Source organism: Prosopis cineraria, unplaced genomic scaffold, assembly GCF_029017545.1.
Source record: "Prosopis cineraria cultivar Desert tree isolate PC_DT_omini unplaced genomic scaffold, ASM2901754v1 PC11, whole genome shotgun sequence".
Taxonomy (NCBI): Eukaryota; Viridiplantae; Streptophyta; class Magnoliopsida; order Fabales; family Fabaceae; genus Prosopis; species Prosopis cineraria.
In genome coordinates, this window is record NW_026555342.1 from 4,057,115 (window position 1) to 4,077,081 (window position 19,967).

Genomic DNA, 19,967 nt, shown 5'->3' on the forward strand with positions numbered 1-19,967 from the left:
ATCTTATCTAATAAGAGAAGGCTAATTGTCATTAATTGTACATCTTTTCGCTAAAATTTTCATTGTTGCCCATACCCTATAGTTTTCACCCTAATAATGGATAACTAAGTATTTGTTATTGATCTCATTTGTTTTAAATTCTTTGTCATGTTGTAGAATAGGCTGTATATAAAGTTGGCCCCCCAAAAAATAAAGGAACAGGCTGTATATGCGTTATGAAGATAAAAGGAAAGGGACGTATGTGGTCTGTGATCTTCTAAGAACCAGAATTGCACACTATGAATATCTCTCTATCTTTTATTCTTTTTTCTAGAAGGGACGATTCAGGTAAGATCTGATGTAAATGCAACTTTTTATTTACTAGTGGGATCTGGGCAGTGGGAAGGGGGTCACCATGTCTCTTCTCTTCTTGAGAATTCATACATTCTTTATCAATATTTCTTATTAATATATGGACAATTATTTTTTGAGCACAAGTTTAGGTTTGGCCTCAATGGAAAAATAAAAATGGAGCACCTAAAACGTATTTTCATAAATCAAGAATTACAAGATTGCCCCTTTTGTGGACAATTAATATCAATAGCAATATTAAATGTCACCGTTAGCTATAATATAATTAAATTACATGGACGTCAGATATTTTATTATCTCTAAGTTACATATAATGCGCAGTTTTTTTTTTAGCTTCAGACAATGAAATTTTGCAAAATCCTCTACACTCATTATTATTTTTAAATTTAGATTTGTTTTAGATGTTGGCTCAAAAAAATTGCTTCAGTTGGTTCAAAGTTCAAATCATATGGTGTGGCTTGGTTTTTCTTTTTCTTGTTTTGTTGTTTATTTTGTTTTTTCGCGGAACTAGTCGGTGTGTATTTTTGTTTTCTTTGTGGTTTAATAATATCAAATTTGTTTTTTGACCCAAAAAATCGTCGCGCGTGGCTAAGACAATTAGAAAGGCTCTTCACCATCTAAGTATATTTTTAATTGGAAAAACAATAAAAATAGGTTCCTGTATTTTTGGTTTTCCTAAAGTATCCCTATAATCCATAACTAGTAGATTAATCTCCCGAATAATTTAAAATCATTTAAGAATTGTTCTCCTATATGATGCTTTCTATACACACTTTTAGAAATCAAACTCTGAAATAATATTAAGAGGTCCTAATCTATTTTAATTGTGCTTTACTTTAGTTTTTATAGTTTTATTTCGTTGTTCTCAAATAAATTCCCTTAATTTCACCCATCTACAACGGTAATTTTTTTAGTTTTAAAAATGTGCATAAGAACCATGAGTTAGCCCCAATAAAGTTAATATTGCTTATTACATGTATTTAACTTTGTTAACTCCTTTCTTAACGTGTACTTAATCTCATTTTCGTCACCCACATTCTGTTTAAGCCAAATATAAAAGAAATTATTTTCTATTTACTTTTTTTAATCATACCTGATCAATTTATTTTCATGCCATCAACATATTTTAATCATGTCAGCCAAGAAATTAGTAGAGTTAAAGCAAAATTACCTCCATCAATGCCATCTCATGGTCTTTATGTATAAGTTTAAAATTGTAGGGATTAACATTTCATATAAATCAAACTAAAGGAAGTAAAAATAATAAAATAAAACTATAGGAGTTAAAAACAAATCACAATCAAAGTATACGGGTATGTTGTTGTGTTTTCCTCTTCTTTTTTTTAAAAAAAAAATTAACTTCAACCACTTGTAATAATTTGAAGAATAAAATGAGCAACACAACTTTAGTGAAATTAATTACACATCGGCACCTTTAATAAGTCAAAACAGTTTTAGAAACACAAGGTGACACGTGAACACATATCTATACCAAGAATTAAAAATGACTTGACACGTAAATGTAACCGAATGTTACGTGACGCATCCAATTCTTCACAAAAGGCAATGTAATACTCCCCAATCTCTCCAATCTGTTTGGGACACACATGGCACAATTCTTTTTCAAATGAATTTCTTTTAAATAAAAATTTTGTAAAATAAATCACTTCTACATAAAATACTTTTAACACTTGTTAAATTTAATTTTTCACATCAATTTTAGGATCGATGTAGAATTCACTAGTAGTAAAAGTGTTCACTTTTAACATTAATTGTTTGATCGGTATGAAAAATCACTTTTCACACTAGGTATAAAACAAGTGTAAAAAGTGCCACTTTTTACACCAATTTTAGTTATAACCCAAAAAACACTTTTGTTTAAATCAATTTGCAGAAATGGGCAGCTTTCTCACAACAAGACACGCCACTTTCTTGATGAGGGATGCACGTCAAGAGATAGAGAGGAAATCAGAGGCAAGAATTATATGAAAGTGTCTTATATTTTAAAGTAAAAAAATCTCTTTAAAAGTAGTTTATAGAAGTATCTTATAATTTGAGACAGAGGAATATAATTGCACCCATCAATCTACACCTGGAATGGATCCATATTAGTGGAAGTAAATTTTTTGTTTGTTTTGTGCTTCCGCGTGCAGCAGCTATAAAACAAACAATAAATATATGCAATGTGTTTTCAAAGAAAAGGGAACAATTATCAAAGAATGCGGCCTTAATTATTCTCTATTTTTTTTTGTGTGGCCAATGCGGCCTTAATTATTCAAAGAAGCGAAGTGTGGCCTTTTTTTCTTCCGCCGACATCCGTGCGTACGGTCCAATTCTTCTCGTGAAGGGCTTTTTTCCAAAGTGCGAATTTATTGCTTTTTGCTTGCTGGAACCAAATCCCACACTCTTCCGTGTTTCATAGTGCAACGGTTTTTTTTTTTTTTTTTTGCCCTTTTCAAAGAAAATTTCTGTTTCAAATTCATATTCTTGTTAGAAGTTCAAAACAATATTTAATATTTTTTATCTCAAATTATAAAATAATTTTAAATAACATCTTACATATTAATAAATTTCATGATAACTGATGCTTCTTCTGATTCAAAATATAAGTAACTTTCAATAATAATTCACATAATGATTCAAAATCTTTATTTTTATGAAAATATATATTGTTTTTTCTTTTTATCCTTAATCCCAAATTATGAAAATGAAAAGAAGGTTAAATTTATATATAGTTGTAAGTTTTAGACGAGGAAAAGGTGGCTTGTGAGTTGTGAGTTGCACAGGATGAGTTATCGCTTCGTGGAAGCGGAATTATGACATACTCCTTTTAATTTTTATTGCTAGAAAAACTATTATTTTTGACTTATATTTTTTAATAAGAAAAATTACTTATTTTAATAAGCACTTATTACTCATTTTTTAAATCATCCTTCATAATTTATATTAATGAAAAACAATTAATATATACTTATGTTGATTAATAAAAGACACTTTAATCTATTTTTTTATTTTCAGATATAATTATTATAGTTAACTAATTTTTTTAAACCATATAATACAGTTTTTTTCTTATATATATATAAAAAAAAAGAGGGAATATCAAATACATAGTCAAAGAGAAGAGGGGAGAGGAAGAAAGCATGGTTTTGGAAAATGCAGAGAGAAGTTGAGTCATGTTTTGTCTGTACTAAGGTACTGAAAATTAGATCGGCCATTGAACCGATCAAGGTCAGGGGTTTAATCGGGGGTCAACTCACAGTCAAATCGATCATAATAAAATAAAATAATTTAAATAAAAATACATTATCCAATACTTAATATCAAATTATAACAGTGAAATTACACATAAAAATATCAAAGCTTGAGCACTTGAGCACACTTGAACACAAAATAGATGCAATGTTTAGAAACAAAACAGTCCTAAACAAACACAATTATAGGTCTTGGAGTAGATCATAAAATCAAACAATCCTAAATAGTACAGTATATTCATGCCTTCTCATTCGTAAATATATTAAAGCCATCACTTTTTCTTAAGCAAGTAATTGAAATTCAATAAAGATATGATTTAAAAAATTAATACAGGTATATAATGATTAAAAATGGTGTGCTTTTTTTTAAATAAATCAAGCAACATAATAAAATTTTTAAAGAAATATGTACAAAATATTTTAAAACCTTATAAACAGTAATGAAGGCAGTATGACTTCATTTAGAATTCATACAAATACATACATCTTTCTTACCCAAAACATACATACAACTTCATATGAATTTCAAAACGGGGAAAAAGAATTTCAAAACAGGGAAAAAGACTGTTATCTTTCTTCTTCTTATTGGACTACCCTCTACAACCCAATAGCAGCAATGATTTAAGATGAACTCAAGTAAACATTATGGAGATCGTTATCTTTCTTAGAGGTGATGAGTCTGACTACCAAGTTGTATGGTTTTGTAGTGAGTATTGAATAATTGTTTCTATTGAAAAATAAGGTCTTGGAGAAGATCATAAAATCAAACATACTCTAATCTTTGGAATTATTTGATATTAAAGGCGATGCCGGTAGAAAGATAAGGAATGAAATATTAAGATTATTAGATACAGAGCAACAAGCCAACAAGGTTCTTGATCGAGTAGGGAGGGGGAGAGAGAAGCTACACTTGAATTGAGTGAGTAGGGAGGGATAGCAGCTGCCTAAAGCACAAGGATGGGAAGATGAATTAAAGGCTGAAGCTCACTCTCAGGATGAGGATGAGTGGATGACTGACGATGACAACAACAAGACTGACGACAACAATAGTAAGACAAGACCTTTGAAGCTTGAAGAGTGAACGACGGAATCTAACACTGATTTCCATCTTCACTAGCAATCTCTGTGGTCACAAAGAACTTGGGCACAACGATCAATTGACCAGCTTCAACTTGAGAATCCAACACTGATTTCCCATTTAACCCCACAATCTCAATCTTCCTACTTCCTTTGGCAACATAAATCACTTGAATTGCAAGGTTCATTAGGTTCAAGCTTCACTCTGATCATATTCAGCCCAACTTTTCTAACGAAGGGGAACTCTGGTTCAGTCAGTTTTGACCAACCCTCTATTTTGACCTCATAGTTAGGTTTTGCCTCATCAATGTTGAACACCACCTCTTTGGTCATGCCCATTCGAGGGTTTGGAATTATATTCTGGCCTTTTTTAAGCTTAACGATCAAATTAAAACTCCCTTTTGGCATCATGTGAGTCTTGTTGCTTCTTTTGTATTCAAATCGTAAGCTTTGGTTATGACCTCAGAACAAAAGCCCCCTATAAGTCCTTGAGTTAGCTGGAAGGAAGTAAGTGAATGTTGGCAGCACTGACGGTAGACGTGAACGGCAAACTACTATAAACTACTTAAGTCGTGCCCAAAAGGACACTGTCCTTAAAAACTATTCTGGCACACCTACGACGACCGGCAATTCCCCAAGATTAAATAAGCACCTCCTGTAAAGCAAGGAAATAGAATAATAGAGGCTAAAAAGCAGACACAACGAACACGAGAGCAGAAGGCAGAGGGAGGAGAGAATTGTCCCGAAATCTCAAGAGACTGGCGACCTGCTTTGTCTACACCCATGGCTATATATAGCCTGAAGATGGAGACATGAACGTTGGCCCATAATCACCGGTTAATGCTTCAATTACACACGCATAAAACAGCAAAAATGTATATGGATTAATGCTTCAGTTACACATGTATAAAACACCATTAATCTGGAGACGTTGACAAACAAAAACGTTTAAGACATTAACTCACAAAATTGATTTTCAGAAGTGGTTTAATGCCCAAAAAACTGCCAAAGCTTCAAGTTCAAATTTGAAAAAGCAAAACCAGAGAATTATTTATTTAATTATTTTTGTAAAAATAATTCGATAAAAGAAATTTAGTGCCTCTTGAACTCGCACGCAGGGGGCAAATCGACTGATTTCAACTAAAATTAACCTATTTCATGTGCACGAGGCCAATTCTCCTCCAAACTCATTTTACTAACTCACTTCATTCCTTAATATATATATACTAGGAGAGTCTTTCATTTAATCAATGTGGACTTTGACACACTCACACTTTTGAGACACACACAACAGTGAATTGACTAGGAACATGAGCCTGTGATGTTTCACCTATAAACACTGTGATCAGTTCAGATTCTCCATTGTTGCACCACCATAAGACTGCTCCTACAGGTCTCTCCTTTCTTTAATTTCAAAGCGACCTCTTTGTCTGCGTTTGGGAGCACCATTCCAAGTACGCCATTGATTCCTGTGTGGGCCACACCCGTTAAAGAAACTTAAGGTTGAGTGAATTGATACAAGTGATGAATGCTTATAATAATACAATTTGTAACTAAAAGAAACGTGATGTAGAAAGTTTTTTGACCTACCTTGAATGACATAACAAAGTTTAGTAGAATCTGCATAATGAGGGAGAGCAAAGCCTTGAGGTAGAAGAACAAGCCGACCAGTACCAGAGGTGTTCTGAGCCAGAATTGGAACCTGAGAACTTGACCATAAGTAGTAAGATCCACCATCCACCATCTCCTTCAAATATGGGTTCGGCCTTCTTGGGTGTCAAATCCATCTCCATTTGCTTTAATTTACTCTGGTTTTCTTACTCTGGCTTTCCTTCAAATATATTTAAAAAAGAAAAAAGAAACACTTCAATTAAATTCCACAGAGACAATTACGTTCATTCAAACAATTTCTCTTGACTCGTTACAGATCTATTTTAAGAAGATACATAAAGTCAGAGAGGGGGGAGTATTTTGGAATTTCCATTGGCCAATAATGTCAAATCTCAATCACAGAATGGTCCATAAAACGCCAATATTATCCGGCTTATCAAGAAAGAAAGGTCCAAAAGGTATGTTTTTGTTTTCTTCTTTGGCTGGCCTTGTGATTTTCCTTGATGTGTATCCCAAAAGGCACATACGTGATATAGATATTTTCGTCGCCCGAAAAACTGAGATTTTATTTCAAAATGCAACATAATATTACATGGAAGTGGTAAGACACATGAAGAACAATATATATAATATAAGCTTAGTATTTTACGTTTTTAATATGCCCAAAGTGAACTTGAAACTGATCTCATAAATCCTGAATATGCAATTTGATGAAGTTACAACCATAACGGCAATATTCTGTGCGTCTGCAAAGCCCGAATCCATCCTGTATTTTCATTTCTCAAGAAATTTCACCACAACGGCTTGTCATGAGCACAAGTCTCAAGCAAGAATATTGAATGATAGAGTTTCTTAAAGTTATAAATCTCATTTTTTTTATAAGACTTTCTGATATAGCACTCATAATAATGCACCTTGTTCAAGAGCTTATTTCTTGGTGACACTACTACACTACAGCTTCCTACCAGTTAGAACTCTTTATGGATAACTCTCTTCGTGACATCGACTTTTTTATGAAAACGCTAATGTTATGAGTATAAACTTAGAAGAAGAACTCATTTGATAAACTAGCTTGTTAAATAAAAAAGTCTCTTAAACTTATATAAACCCTATGTTTGTTTGTGAGACTTTTCTTATGAAACTTATAACAATGCACCTCGTTTGAGAGCCAATTTTTCCAAACAATTCCACTCACCTTACTTAATCTCTACTTCTTAGAACCCTCTATAGGTAACTATCTCGATAATATCGACCTCTTAATTAATGATGGCACCAATGTTACAAGCATGATGTTAGGATATCAAATGTGAGTTGCTTTGATGTGACATGAGGAAAATCTCACATCGAATAGAGTTGAGTTAAAAATAGGTATATGAGTAAAAAAAAAATACACTTAATGCTTTAAAGTTGAGTTAAGATATGAGGTGTATGTATGTGTCTTTTTAAAATTGTTGGGTGGCCTAGCTCTATTTTCCTTCCTTCCAAGAAGCTCCCTAGGCCCAACACAAGTCAAAAAGGAAGTCTCATCCTAAAAGAATCCCATATTAGAATAATTTTTTGAGCTTATAAATTTCATTTCTCTGCTAGGGTCCTGCATATCAAACTCCTAACACAATAGACAATACTTACCAGTACCTCAATATCTCGTAGCCCGTACATAAGAATTCAATGACATCGTAAATGGGGAGGTAATGTTATGACCCAATTCAGAGAGGGTATTGGGCCTGACCAGTGAGAGACGGTTGATGCAAATGGGCCATCATCATGGGTTTGATTGAATCTCGTGAGACGCATTCTTATGTCCCTTCTCACATTTTCGGTCATTTGCTACTTCATCGCATATTCTTTCGTTTTTATTATTTGATGATTCTGGTTGATGTCATCAGACTTTTAAGCTGAATAATAATACAATTTCAGCTGGGGATTCAATATCTATAAATCATTACATAAAATCGATCTCCATTTTTAGAACATGCATGCCTAAGCTTTTAATGTTTGTTTTGTCCTTCATGGTGTAGAAACTTGGGAAACTATATTAAAGTTATTCAAAGAGATTAAATTTAGAAACTATTTAGGTCCCGTTTGGTTAGTGAAAGGAATGGAATGATTGAAAAAATATAATGTAAAAATGAGATGATTAAAAGAAATAATAAAACCACATAGAAGAGGATAATTTAGTTTATAGAGTTAGAAATCATGATTCATAATATTTTTTAAAGATGTGATGATTTTCACAACTGTAACATACATTAAAAAGTTTTATTATATTTACCATGAGAAGAAAGGATAATTTAGTTTATTTTAGGTTAAGTTTTTAATCTATTATATTACATTCTTTTTAGTAATCAAACGGAACTTTATTCTTAAGAATACCAGTTGTTGAATGCTTTCCTATAAATAGTTTGAATATTAAATACTTGAACTTGATCTTTATAGGAGTTTCTAAATCTGGTTCTTATAATATATTTTTCTAAGAAGATTAATATGTGTGTTATAGTGATGGATCCAGAATAAATAAATTGGTGGGGACATAATTTATATTTAAAAAATATATTAATATTTTTAAAAAAATATTTTAAATATTTATTATTTTTTATTAAAGATATAACATAATAAATTAAATGCTAAAAAAATGTATAAAATAAAAAAATTACTTTTTGATGGGATAAATTTTTTAATCTTTTAGATCATAAATTTTTATATGGGAGAAGTGAATTTTTATAAAGGAGCAAGTGAATTTTTTGAAATGATGGGGCAAATGAAATTTTTTGAATGAGGCGTATAAAAATTTGGGATCTCATCTTGTTATGCAATATTTTCTTGACTTGTGAATGTGATCCATCCTTGTGTGCATGCGCACACGCATTATCAGAATAAGGGGCCGTTGCATATGAGGCCCGCCGAACGAGCTTTAATAGTCAGGGGACCAACTTTTCGAAAACAAAAATGTTTTATTAATTTAAAATTTTTAACACTTATCATACTTTTTCTAAAAAATTAATTTTATAATTTAAAAAATATTAGATAATAAATTATGTATAATTATATATACTTTTTAAAACATTTAAAAAATTTTAAAAAAATCATATAAACATATTTATGCTCTCTCTAATCTTTATACTATAAGGCACCTTCTAAATATACAAGTTGGTTTAAATTATAAGATGTCAAGAGAGAAAATCAAAGGATGTTTATTTTTACCTCTGTAATTGTAAGAAAATAAAATAATAAAATTTTTCTGAAATATATAAATGATGATTTAAATTCTCGAATGCCATAATTTTTCTAAAGTTTTTAAAAATTTTTTATCATTAATGAATTTATAAAAAATAATCAAATTGCCGTTGTTTGAAAAAAAATGATTTGCAACTTTTGTTTAACTATTCATAGTTTTTTTTTTTATATTTGCAACAATAAACCAACAAAAATTATACTTTTTATGTTACATTTTTTATTTTCTGTTACATTATTAACAATATAAAAGAAAATTGTAAATATTTAAATAAAACTTGTGAATTTTTTATTTTCAACAAGAATAATTGATAATTTATTAATTCATTAATAATAGAAAAGTTTCTAAAAACTTTAGAAAAATTATGACATTTTAAAAATCGAAATTGTCATTATATATATTTTAGAGAGATTTTATTGTCATTTTCTCTAATTTTAATAGCTTTTGTAACTTGATAAGGTATGATGATGCTCCTTTTAATTAATAAAGATATAATGGAAATATTAAAATGTTTTTAAAAATAATCTCATAATTTTTTTAAACTGTAAAAAATATTGATAAGTATTCTCTCTCTTTCTTAAAAAATATAAGGTATTTTTAAACGAATTTCACCCTTCATTAAAAAGTTATCTACTTTCAAACTAACCTTATCTTTCATATTTATTTTTATTAAAATACCTAATAATAAATTTAATTTATTATTAATAGGGATACTTTAAAAAATAATAATTACACTTTTAAAATTAAAATATTTTATATTTTTAAATATTTATTTTTTAAAAATATTTTATATTTTTATACGGATTATATATAAGGACAGAAGGGAGCGTACACGTATCCATGTAATATGGGAGATAATTGTGATTGGGTGGAGTGGGGTTATTTTGGAAGGAGCGGTCAATCAATTAACTTTTGTGCGTGAGCCGTGAGGTTTGGGATTAGTGGGTATAATTATTCATAAAAAACCAATATTGTACAATCTCTCTCATCTTTTTGGGCCACACATGTCACAAATTTTTTTTTTTGGGAAAACATTCCTTTTAACGAAAATTTTGTAAAGTTCTCTTGAATTATCCTTAAATTTGTTGAGCCAAGCCGGTCATTTTAATTTTTTTTATGGTATCTAATTAAGTAAGATTTGAACGTTGTCAAGTCTAATTATTTGACAAAAAGTGAACCATTTTGAATCAAATTTAAATTTTAATTAATTTAGACGATTTATTTATTTATTTTTCCTGAGCCCTTCATTTTGGCTCACGCCCATCAGTCTCCACCTCGAATGGATCCATTAAGTTAAGTTAGTCTCGTTTGTTTTGTTCTTCCTCGTGCAGAAGCTATAAAACAAGCAATAAATATTCGTCCCACTCTAAAATTGGCTGAGTATAGATGCAATGTTAATTTCAGAGAAAAGAGGGCAATCTACATTTGTGGCCATAATTATATAGAAAAAATGGTAGATAGGTCTTAAAGAGATCAATTAATTTAAATTAAGTCTCAAAGTTTTAAATTTTAAAAATTTACAAGTTCGGCTCTTAATATTACAATTTTATTGTGATAAAATTATAACTTGTATTTTAAATTTTAATAGAGAATAAATTTATTTATTCTTCAACCATGTTAAAATTAAAAAAAAGTTACATATTCATCAAAATAAAATTATAAAATTAAAAATTGAACTTGTAAATTTTTAAAATTTAATATTTTGAGACTTAATTTGAATTACCTACCTGCCATTCTCCCTAATTATATACCCAAAGAAGCAAAGTTGCATGAATCTCTTATAATTTTTTTTTTTGGCCCACACGTATGCGCATGATGCAATTAATTCTTGTTGATATGAATTTCTTCTTTTTCTTTTTTATACAACTTGAGATGAATTTCTTCACGTGAAAATTTATTAAAAAAACAATTCACTTTCTCATACTTTCTTGAAGTTTTCGTCCTAATCTAGACTTTTGGGCCCCCGCGCGTGTGTCTGTGATATTATCAAAGAAAAAGACACTGTGCATTTGTAGCGGCGTGTAATTATTCAAAGAAGCAAAATTGAAAACTACATATATTACACTCCCTCCATTCCTATTATAAAATATATTTAATTATCTTATTAGAACTAAAAAGTTAAATAATTAGCTTGTCTAAAAATAGAATAAGTTCCCTATTTTACTTCTACTTAAATGAAAAGTTTTTAAATTTATATTATATTTTCTGTTATATATAATTAATAAGTTTAAATATGAGTAATATTAAAAAAATAATTAATACCCAGTAAGTATCTCATATTAAGGTTTAAAGAATGAGTTTATAAAACACTTTTATAATAGGGATTGAATGAAGTATACATTTTTTGGAGAATTTATCTTTTATCTTTTTTTTTCCCCGCCACATGGCACAATTCTTGTCGAAATATATTTGTTCAAGTGAAAAGTTATTAATTTTGGATTATACCTGAAATTATTACGTCTAATTAATTTGTTTTGCCATCACGCAATTTCGAACTTCGCTGCTCTAGGCTCTCAATTTGGAATTAAATTGCCATTATGGGCCAAAAAACATTACTTTTTTGTTACACTAAAATGAAAAATGTGGGCTAACACCTCATCTAAATTAGTATGCATTCATGTAAACCATACATAAAAATCACCTTCAATAAACAAAGCCCATATTTATAAACTTCATATATTATCTCATAAGCAAATATGGATCAACACATGTAGGGAGTTAACATGTGTGAAAACACAAATTATATAAACTAATAACATATATGACGTGAATAATTAATCTGAAGAGAAGATGAAAACTACAAATCAATTGCAATTGGCTGGAGGAATGAGATTTGTGGAATTGTTGTTGTTGAACAAGAAAGGCTTCTCAAAATCTGGATCAGCCACATTAAGAGCCACTTTTTGCACTTGTGGAGATATGGCCTCCCATATTGATGACTTCCCAGCTAGCTCTTCAAACACAGGCCTGCAATTCTCACGACATACATGACTTGATGTTTTATGATTTTGAGTTAAGATGTGATATGAAGTAAATTTATATATTTTTATCAAAAATTCAATAAATTGTAGAAGACTTGGTTAATCAATAAAGGAACTCACTTTTTTGTTCTGAGGATAGAATAGCACTCCATTCCATCTTCACCAGCAATCTGTGCAACCACAAAAAACTTAGGCACAACAAGCAATTGACCAGCTTCAACATGAGAATCCAACAACATTTTGCCATCAAACCCTACAATCTCAAATTTCCCACTTCCGCTAGCAACATAAATCAATTGAACTGCAGGGTTGGTTAGATACAGTGGTGACTTAATAGCATTAGGCTCAAGCTTCACTTTGATCACACTAAACCCAACTTCTCCAATAAAAGGAAACTCTGACTCAGTCAAAGTTGTGACCAACCCTCCATTTTTGGCCATGTGGTCTGGTTTTGCAGCATCAATGTTGTACACCATCTCCATGGTCTTGTCCATGTGAGGGATGGGCAATATATCTTGGCCTTTTTGAAGCTTAAGGATCAAAGCTTCTTGTTGGCTCTTTGTGAGTTTGTTTGCTTCTTTTGTGGTCAAATTGAAAGCTTTGGTTATGACCTCAGAGGAAAAGCCTCCCATAATTCCTTGAGCTCCAGATAAAAAGAAGTAGGTGAATTGGCCTGGAACATGAGCTTGAGATGTTTCACCCATAAACACTATGATGAGTTCAGATTCTCCATTGTTGAACCACCATGAGACCCCTCCTATAGGTAATGGTACTACATCTCCTTTCTTCAGCTTCAAAACGACCTCTTTTCTTGTGTTTGGGACCACTATCCCAACTATGCCATCAGTCCCTACATTTACCAAGCCATTGAGAATAAGATTCAAGACTTTCATATTATGTAGTTGATAAATAGTCTTTACTACCCCAAAAAAAAAAAAATCTAAGAAAGTGCTTTAAAAACGCTCCATATGTAAGCGCTTTCATATGTAGAGCTATGGGAGCATTTCTACGCCAAAACGCTCTTGTAGGATAGTTTATGGGAACATTTTTATTTGGAAGCACTCTTCTAGATAAGTCTATGAGGAAAATGTATTAATGAACAATATATATGCCTTAATAGAGCCTGATAAATTAAGATAATCAAAAGGATGCTAGTAAAATTGTAACTAAATGTATAAAGAAAAGGTAATAGAAGGAGGTTTGTGAGGTACCTTGAAGAACACAGCCAATTTTAGGAGAATCTGCATAGTGAGGAAGAGCAAAGCCTTGAGGTTGAAGCTTAAGCAAACAAGCAGCAACATTATTGTTAGCCAGAAGAGGCACTTGAGAATTTGACCACAAGTAGTAAGATCCACCATCTCCTTCAAACATGACTTGTGCCTTCTTGGGTGTCAAATCCATCTCCATTTGCTTTCGTTTGCTCCTTGCTCAAGTGATTGAAGATCAGAGAAATTAATGCCTTCACTTGTATGATCCCAAGAGGACGAGGGTGTGCTATTTATAGAAAATCGATGACGTTTTAACTAATTTATGTACAATGCATATTTGGCTACGACCAAACACTGCTTTAGATTTTGTGGTATTGCATTCGGCGCATTCTCACATTTGGCAAATTTTTGTGCCTTGGCATGGGAGTGTGATGAACGCACGTGCGTCAGTGCGTAAAAGAGGAGGAGGGTTGGAATGATGCATAATAATTCTAAAAAAAAAATTAGAAGCTGAGCTCTCGTGCCACAATAAATTAATAGTGTATTTAGATTAATGAGAATTTGTATTTGAACAAATCTCTCATTTAGATACATAAAAAATTATAAATTAGATTTGAATGAAATCTGAATTCATTTTAAATTTTTTTTACATTTTAATTATTTAAAATTTTAATCACTTCAAACATCTTATTCTCTTCACATTTTTATATTTATATTTCTATGGTTATCGTATTTTTTCTTATTTCTTGTCCATTATCAAATAGAAATAAAATGATAATTTTTAATTTTTTAATTTTTATTTTGAATCTTATTTCATTTCTTTTCTTCATTTAAAATTTTTTGCATTACCTAACTTTTAAATATATGAATTTTAAATGTGAAATTTGAAATGCAAAACTTTAAATTTATCAATCTAAATGCTACCTTAAACCTAAAAGAAAATAAAAGGGCTTTAATTTAGAAAAAGTAGACAGTTATTACTGATTTATCATGCTATTTTATTTACAGGCATACGTACAAGATAAGGAATTCATGACGAATAAATACAAATATTATCTGCCGACTCAGAGTCTTGTGAGCCATAATTAATCAATTATATACGATTGTAATATAAATAAATAATAAATCAAAACTTGTTCTCAACATTTATGTTTAAAATTTCTGACCATAAATAAATTTTGTCATATATATATATATATATATATTAAATAGAATTAGAATTCTTTCAAAAAAAACAACTTTAAAAACATGAAAATTCACGTGTACAAAAGTGGTCCACTGAATTAAATACTTAAATCCTATATTGGATGCATTATTTTCCTGTCTGCCTACCTTAACACATCCAAAGAAATGTTTGGTATATCCTGGAGAATCTGTAAATTTCAGAAAGTTTGTTTTTTTCTTAAAAAAAGATAGAAAGTATTTTATATTTTATAAAAATAATAAAATGAAAGAAAATATTGAAAAAAAGAAACATTTCACAAAAATTCATGAATAACTAATACTCCCTCCATTAAAAAATGTAAGACATTTTTAACTCAATCTCACTCTCAATAAAGTAGTTACCTACTTTTAAGTTAACCCTATCTTTTTATATTTATCCATATTTAACACCTTATAATAAATATAAAGTCATTGATTAATAGGAGCACTTTTGAAAAAAAAAGTAATAATTACATTTTAAAAGATTAAAAATACTTTATATTTTTTAATATTCAATTTTACAAAAAGTGCCTTACATTTTTAAATAGAATGAGTATATATTTGCGGTTGTGCATTGCTTTTTTTTGTATAATGTATAATTACTATTTATTTTATCATTTTAAACAAAAATATCATTTTAGTTTATATAATTTTTTTAAAATTAAAATATTGAAAAAATTATATTTCTTTTGGTAGAATGAAAAAGTTATATTTAACTAGTGATTCTTAATTAATTCTTGTAATATTAATTAGTATTAGGAAATATCAAAGGCTATTTTTATATATTTAATATCTTAAATTGAATCCATTTGACATGATATGTGATTTTTTTACCAAATTTAAGTTCTAATTAGTATTTTTAAAGGTCAATGTTAAGGAATTTAACATCGGGACAAATATGCATTTAATTTTTTTAAGAGTAAAATTATTATAAAAAATAGTTTAAAAATTGGGTACTAGTTGGAGAATTGTTTAAAAGTAAAAATACACCCTAATCCAAAATTTTATTAGTCTTTTCTTTTAATTTGTTTGTCATTGTAGTTTTGGATCATTTATTGTAATTTTCTCAATCAATTTTTTATAATTTTTATGTCCCATGATTTCCTTATTAATTAATAGTCAAAGTTACTTTTTGTTAATGATAAATGTTAACGACTAAGGTGACATTACACTATTTTTAAAAGTTAAAAAAATATTACATTAAAAATGAGTTTGAGCTAAATTTTTTGGACCTATAGTTTAAAGACAAAATTGTTCTTTTATCATTTGTAATTTTTTTAAAAAAAATTTTATACAGTACATAAATCTACAATGTAAACTAAATTTTTTCCTTCAAAAATTCAAACATTAATTTATCATATTAGACTAGTTTTTTTTCACTGGATTCAATTTTCATTGATAAATCTACACTAATTTTAATTATAATGTTTTTATCGTGGTTGGAAACTATCCAAGTTGGGACACCCCCATTATTTTCTTTCTTTTTTTCTTTAAACCCAAAAAAAGAAAAATGAATTTTTTTGACAAGCAAGTTTGCACGGTCCCCTTCTCTTTGAAGCAGACACGAAAGAGTTATTGTTCATGGCACAATCGGAACCTCACGGAGTCTTTCTCAACCTTTTCGGTGATGAGGTAATTATTTGATTTTTTTTTTTTTACAAATTTATGTTTTTGACCCTTCCCAAGAAAAATATAAGAAAATAATAGGAAAAAAAGTTAGTTACAATTTCCCATTCAATTTTCATCATTTCCCATATAAAATAGTTATTGTTCCTGTCTCTATATATTAAGTATTTTTAATCAAATCTCATAAATTAATAAAATTTTATTATTTAATTAAACTCACATAAAAACATAATAACATTCTAGTTTAACTTTTAATAATATTATAATTAATATTATGATGGTAGTAGGAAAACCATACAACTAATAATTTATTTTATTTTCCAAAATAATGATAAAATTATCTAATTACTCAAAAATATCATTACCACTAGAGCTATCAATTAGGGTCAGCCCGACCTTAAAGGGCCGGCTCTTGAAGGGCTAAGACCTAAACAGACTGGCCCTAATAAGCTCGATTATATGTTAGGGTTTTCTTTTATAAGACTCGGTTTTAACCCTCAAAGTTAAAGGCCGGCCCTCAGGGCCTCAGCCCTATTTTTTTAAATTTTTTTAATTTAAAATTATAAAAAATATATTTTTAATCATAAAAAAGTTATTATACATAAAATTAAGTTAAAAAAAATAAATTTAAATTAATTTACACTACAATAATAAAGAAAACTAAAACATTTAGGTCTAATATCAAATAATAACATCAAAGTTAATACCAATAAAAATTAAATTTAGCTAATATTATCAATTAAATTTTAATAAATGAATGAGAGATGGATGAATGTATTTAATATATTCATTTCTTTGAGTTATATATTTAATCTTTTATTTTTTATATTATAATTTTTTTAAAAAAATAATAAAAAGGCTTAAAAGGGCCGGCCCTTGTATGCTCGAATTACCATTTTTTCTTTCAAAATAATGGCCTAGCCTTAGTTATTTTTGGGCTTAAAAGGGCTAACCCGATAGGCTTGACCTTAATTGACAACCCTAATTACCACCCTTTATATTTAGGGACAAAATAAGTTTTTAAAAAACAATTATATATAGAGACAGAGGAAGTATTTTTAAGGAGAATTATGTTGAACTCTCACACACACAAAAATTAGTTACTATAAAATTCAATAACAAAATAATTAATTTTTTTATATAAGATTTATATGTAATTCTTTCATATTTCTATATTTATGGTCATTGACCATGGGATTGTTGCACTTGTTTAATACAAAAAATTTTTTTGCAGAAAATTAGTTATCATCTACTATTCAATTTTTGTCAATAATATGATCCAGTCATTCACTTATAGAGCCTCGTAAGTCAGTGATTAATTTTAGATGGGGCAGTGACTATTTCCATTAGATATTGACTAAAATTAAATAGTAAATGACTATTTATTTTTGCAAAGGTACGTAGGTTTATGACTATTTTCGATTAGAAAATAACTATTTGGATTAGGTTATTGGCTAAAATTTACTAGCAAATGACAGTTAAGGCTCTTGAAGTCAATTATTACTTCAAATGGGGAGATAACTAAGTTAGATGAGAGAATGATTAAAGTTAAGTAGCAAATGACCCAAAAATTACAGCAAAGTAAAAAAATTGTCCTTTTTGTAATTTTTTTAAAATCTTTTTTTATCCAATTAATGATCAAAATTAATTTTTATTAACAGTAACAACCAAGTTGTATTATTTTTAAAAATTAATAGAATAATTTATTTAATAAATAAGTTTAGGATCTATGATGTTAATTGCTGTAACTAAAATTCAAGAAGTAATATGTTTATTTGCTTTTCTTTTTTTTAAAAAAAAAACTTACAAACGTGATTCTAAACTTTTTAAATAAGAACACGTTTTAAAAATGATCAATCTATTTATGAATTTGAGCTCATAAAAATTGAGTTTATAAGAGCCAAGTCCAGGCTCAACTGAGCATGTAGTTATGCAGAGACACACGTCACATAGCAAATATGATGAACGTGTTCCAAGTTCCACGCTATGTGATTTGCATTTTGCATGGCGTGCATCTTCAACGATTTGCTGTAAGCGGTCAACAGTAGCACCAAGTACCAACCATACGTTTGTGACTATGTCTTGATATCTCGGTACTCCCAGTCTCCCACTAGCATCCTGATCGTGACTTTTCAAAACATATCTTTACATTCTTCCTGTATGTAATATACTCATTCAATCCTCTTTATTAATTATTTTTATTAATCTCATTAATATTAATATAAAAAATTAAAAAATAAAAGTATATAAATTTTTAAATATATTTTATATAATAAATTTAAAAAGTAATATGATGTTACTTTTTCTCTTTTATAAAAATAATTTTAAAAATATCTTTTAAATATTATTTAAAAAATTACACTATAATTTATAAATAGGATCAAATAAATTTTTTAAAATATTCTTTATAAATGGAGCCGGAGGAGTATCTTTTATGTATTTTTATCCTTATTAAAATTTAAAAAAAAAAAAAAATATTTGTAGTTGAAAACTCTTTTCATATTACTTCCTTTTTTTTTTTTTTTGGTTCATATTAGACAGGGACATGCCACGTTATGGCTAGTGGGCCAATTGTCCTCACAAATCAAGAGAAAATTATACAAAATGACCTTAAAACATTTTAGTTATCCCCATATTATATTACTTTTTTCTTTTGTATGAAGGATAATTTTAAAAATATTTTTTAAATATTATTTAAAAAATTACACTATAATTTATAAGTAGAATCAAATAAATTTTTTAAAATGTTGTTTATACATGGAGCCGGAGGAGTATCTTTTTTGTATTTTTATCCTTATTAAAATTAAAAAAAAAAGAATCTTTGCAGTTGAAAACTCTTTCATATTACTTTTTTTTTTTGTTCATATTAGACAGGGACATGCCACGTTATGGCTAGTGGGGCCAATTGTCCTCACAAACCAAGAGAAAATTATACAAAATGACCTTAAAACATTTTAGTTGTCCCCTTCAAAAAATTTTAATTCCCCCCATCATTTCAAAAAAATTCACTTGCTTCCTTAAAAATTTTTACTTATTTCACTAAAAATTTTATAATTTAAAATCATATCTATGTACCATATCTTAAGTAGGAATAGTTTTAGAATGGAAGAGTAATACTTTAATAAAATATTTGTTTATAGAAAATTTTATCACAAATTAATTCTCTTCCATACAACAAAAGGATAAATTGGTCTACTAGCCCAAAAAAAAATCTTATGCCCAAAAAATATAGACCAAATTTTTAAAAATTTAAAAGTATAATCAGTTTACGTGATATACAAAAGGTTTATTATTAATATATAAGTAATTTATTATTAAAATTTAAAAATTTACAAAAAAATTTATTATTAATATATAATAGGATGTCACTAACAAATATAATAAATTGGCTATAATATAAAATATAATAATATTGGGTTATTTA

At 28.7% G+C, this 19,967-nt stretch overlaps 1 protein-coding gene and 1 pseudogene across 1 annotated transcript; both read right to left on the reverse strand.

Annotated features, from left to right (window-relative positions):
* Window positions 1-5,795: 5,795 nt before the first annotated feature.
* On the reverse strand, window positions 5,796-6,566 carry LOC129284948 (uncharacterized; annotated as a pseudogene).
* Window positions 6,567-12,218: 5,652 nt separating this feature from the next.
* LOC129284937 (glutelin type-A 2-like) lies at window positions 12,219-13,952 on the reverse strand. Its single transcript, XM_054920457.1, has 3 exons — window positions 13,718-13,952; window positions 12,627-13,356; window positions 12,219-12,492 (listed from the first exon to the last, which is right to left on the reverse strand). The coding sequence occupies exons 1-3, from the start codon at window positions 13,911-13,913 to the stop codon at window positions 12,330-12,332; spliced, it is 1,089 nt and encodes a 362-aa protein (XP_054776432.1). The 5' UTR covers window positions 13,914-13,952; the 3' UTR covers window positions 12,219-12,329.
* Window positions 13,953-19,967: the final 6,015 nt, after the last annotated feature.

What these genes read in the sequence shown, in the direction of transcription:
- LOC129284937 (XM_054920457.1), bottom strand. Translation starts at nt 13,913, where the DNA reads ATGGAGATGGATTTGACACCCAAGAAGGCACAAGTCATGTTTGAAGGA. An exon ending in AATTGGCTGTGTTCTTCAAG is followed by an intron (nt 13,357 to 13,717) that starts GTACCTCACAAA and finishes TGGTAAATGTAG; the next exon opens with GGACTGATGGCATAGTTGGG. An exon ending in TCTATCCTCAGAACAAAAAA is followed by an intron (nt 12,493 to 12,626) that starts GTGAGTTCCTTT and finishes TGAGAATTGCAG; the next exon opens with GCCTGTGTTTGAAGAGCTAG.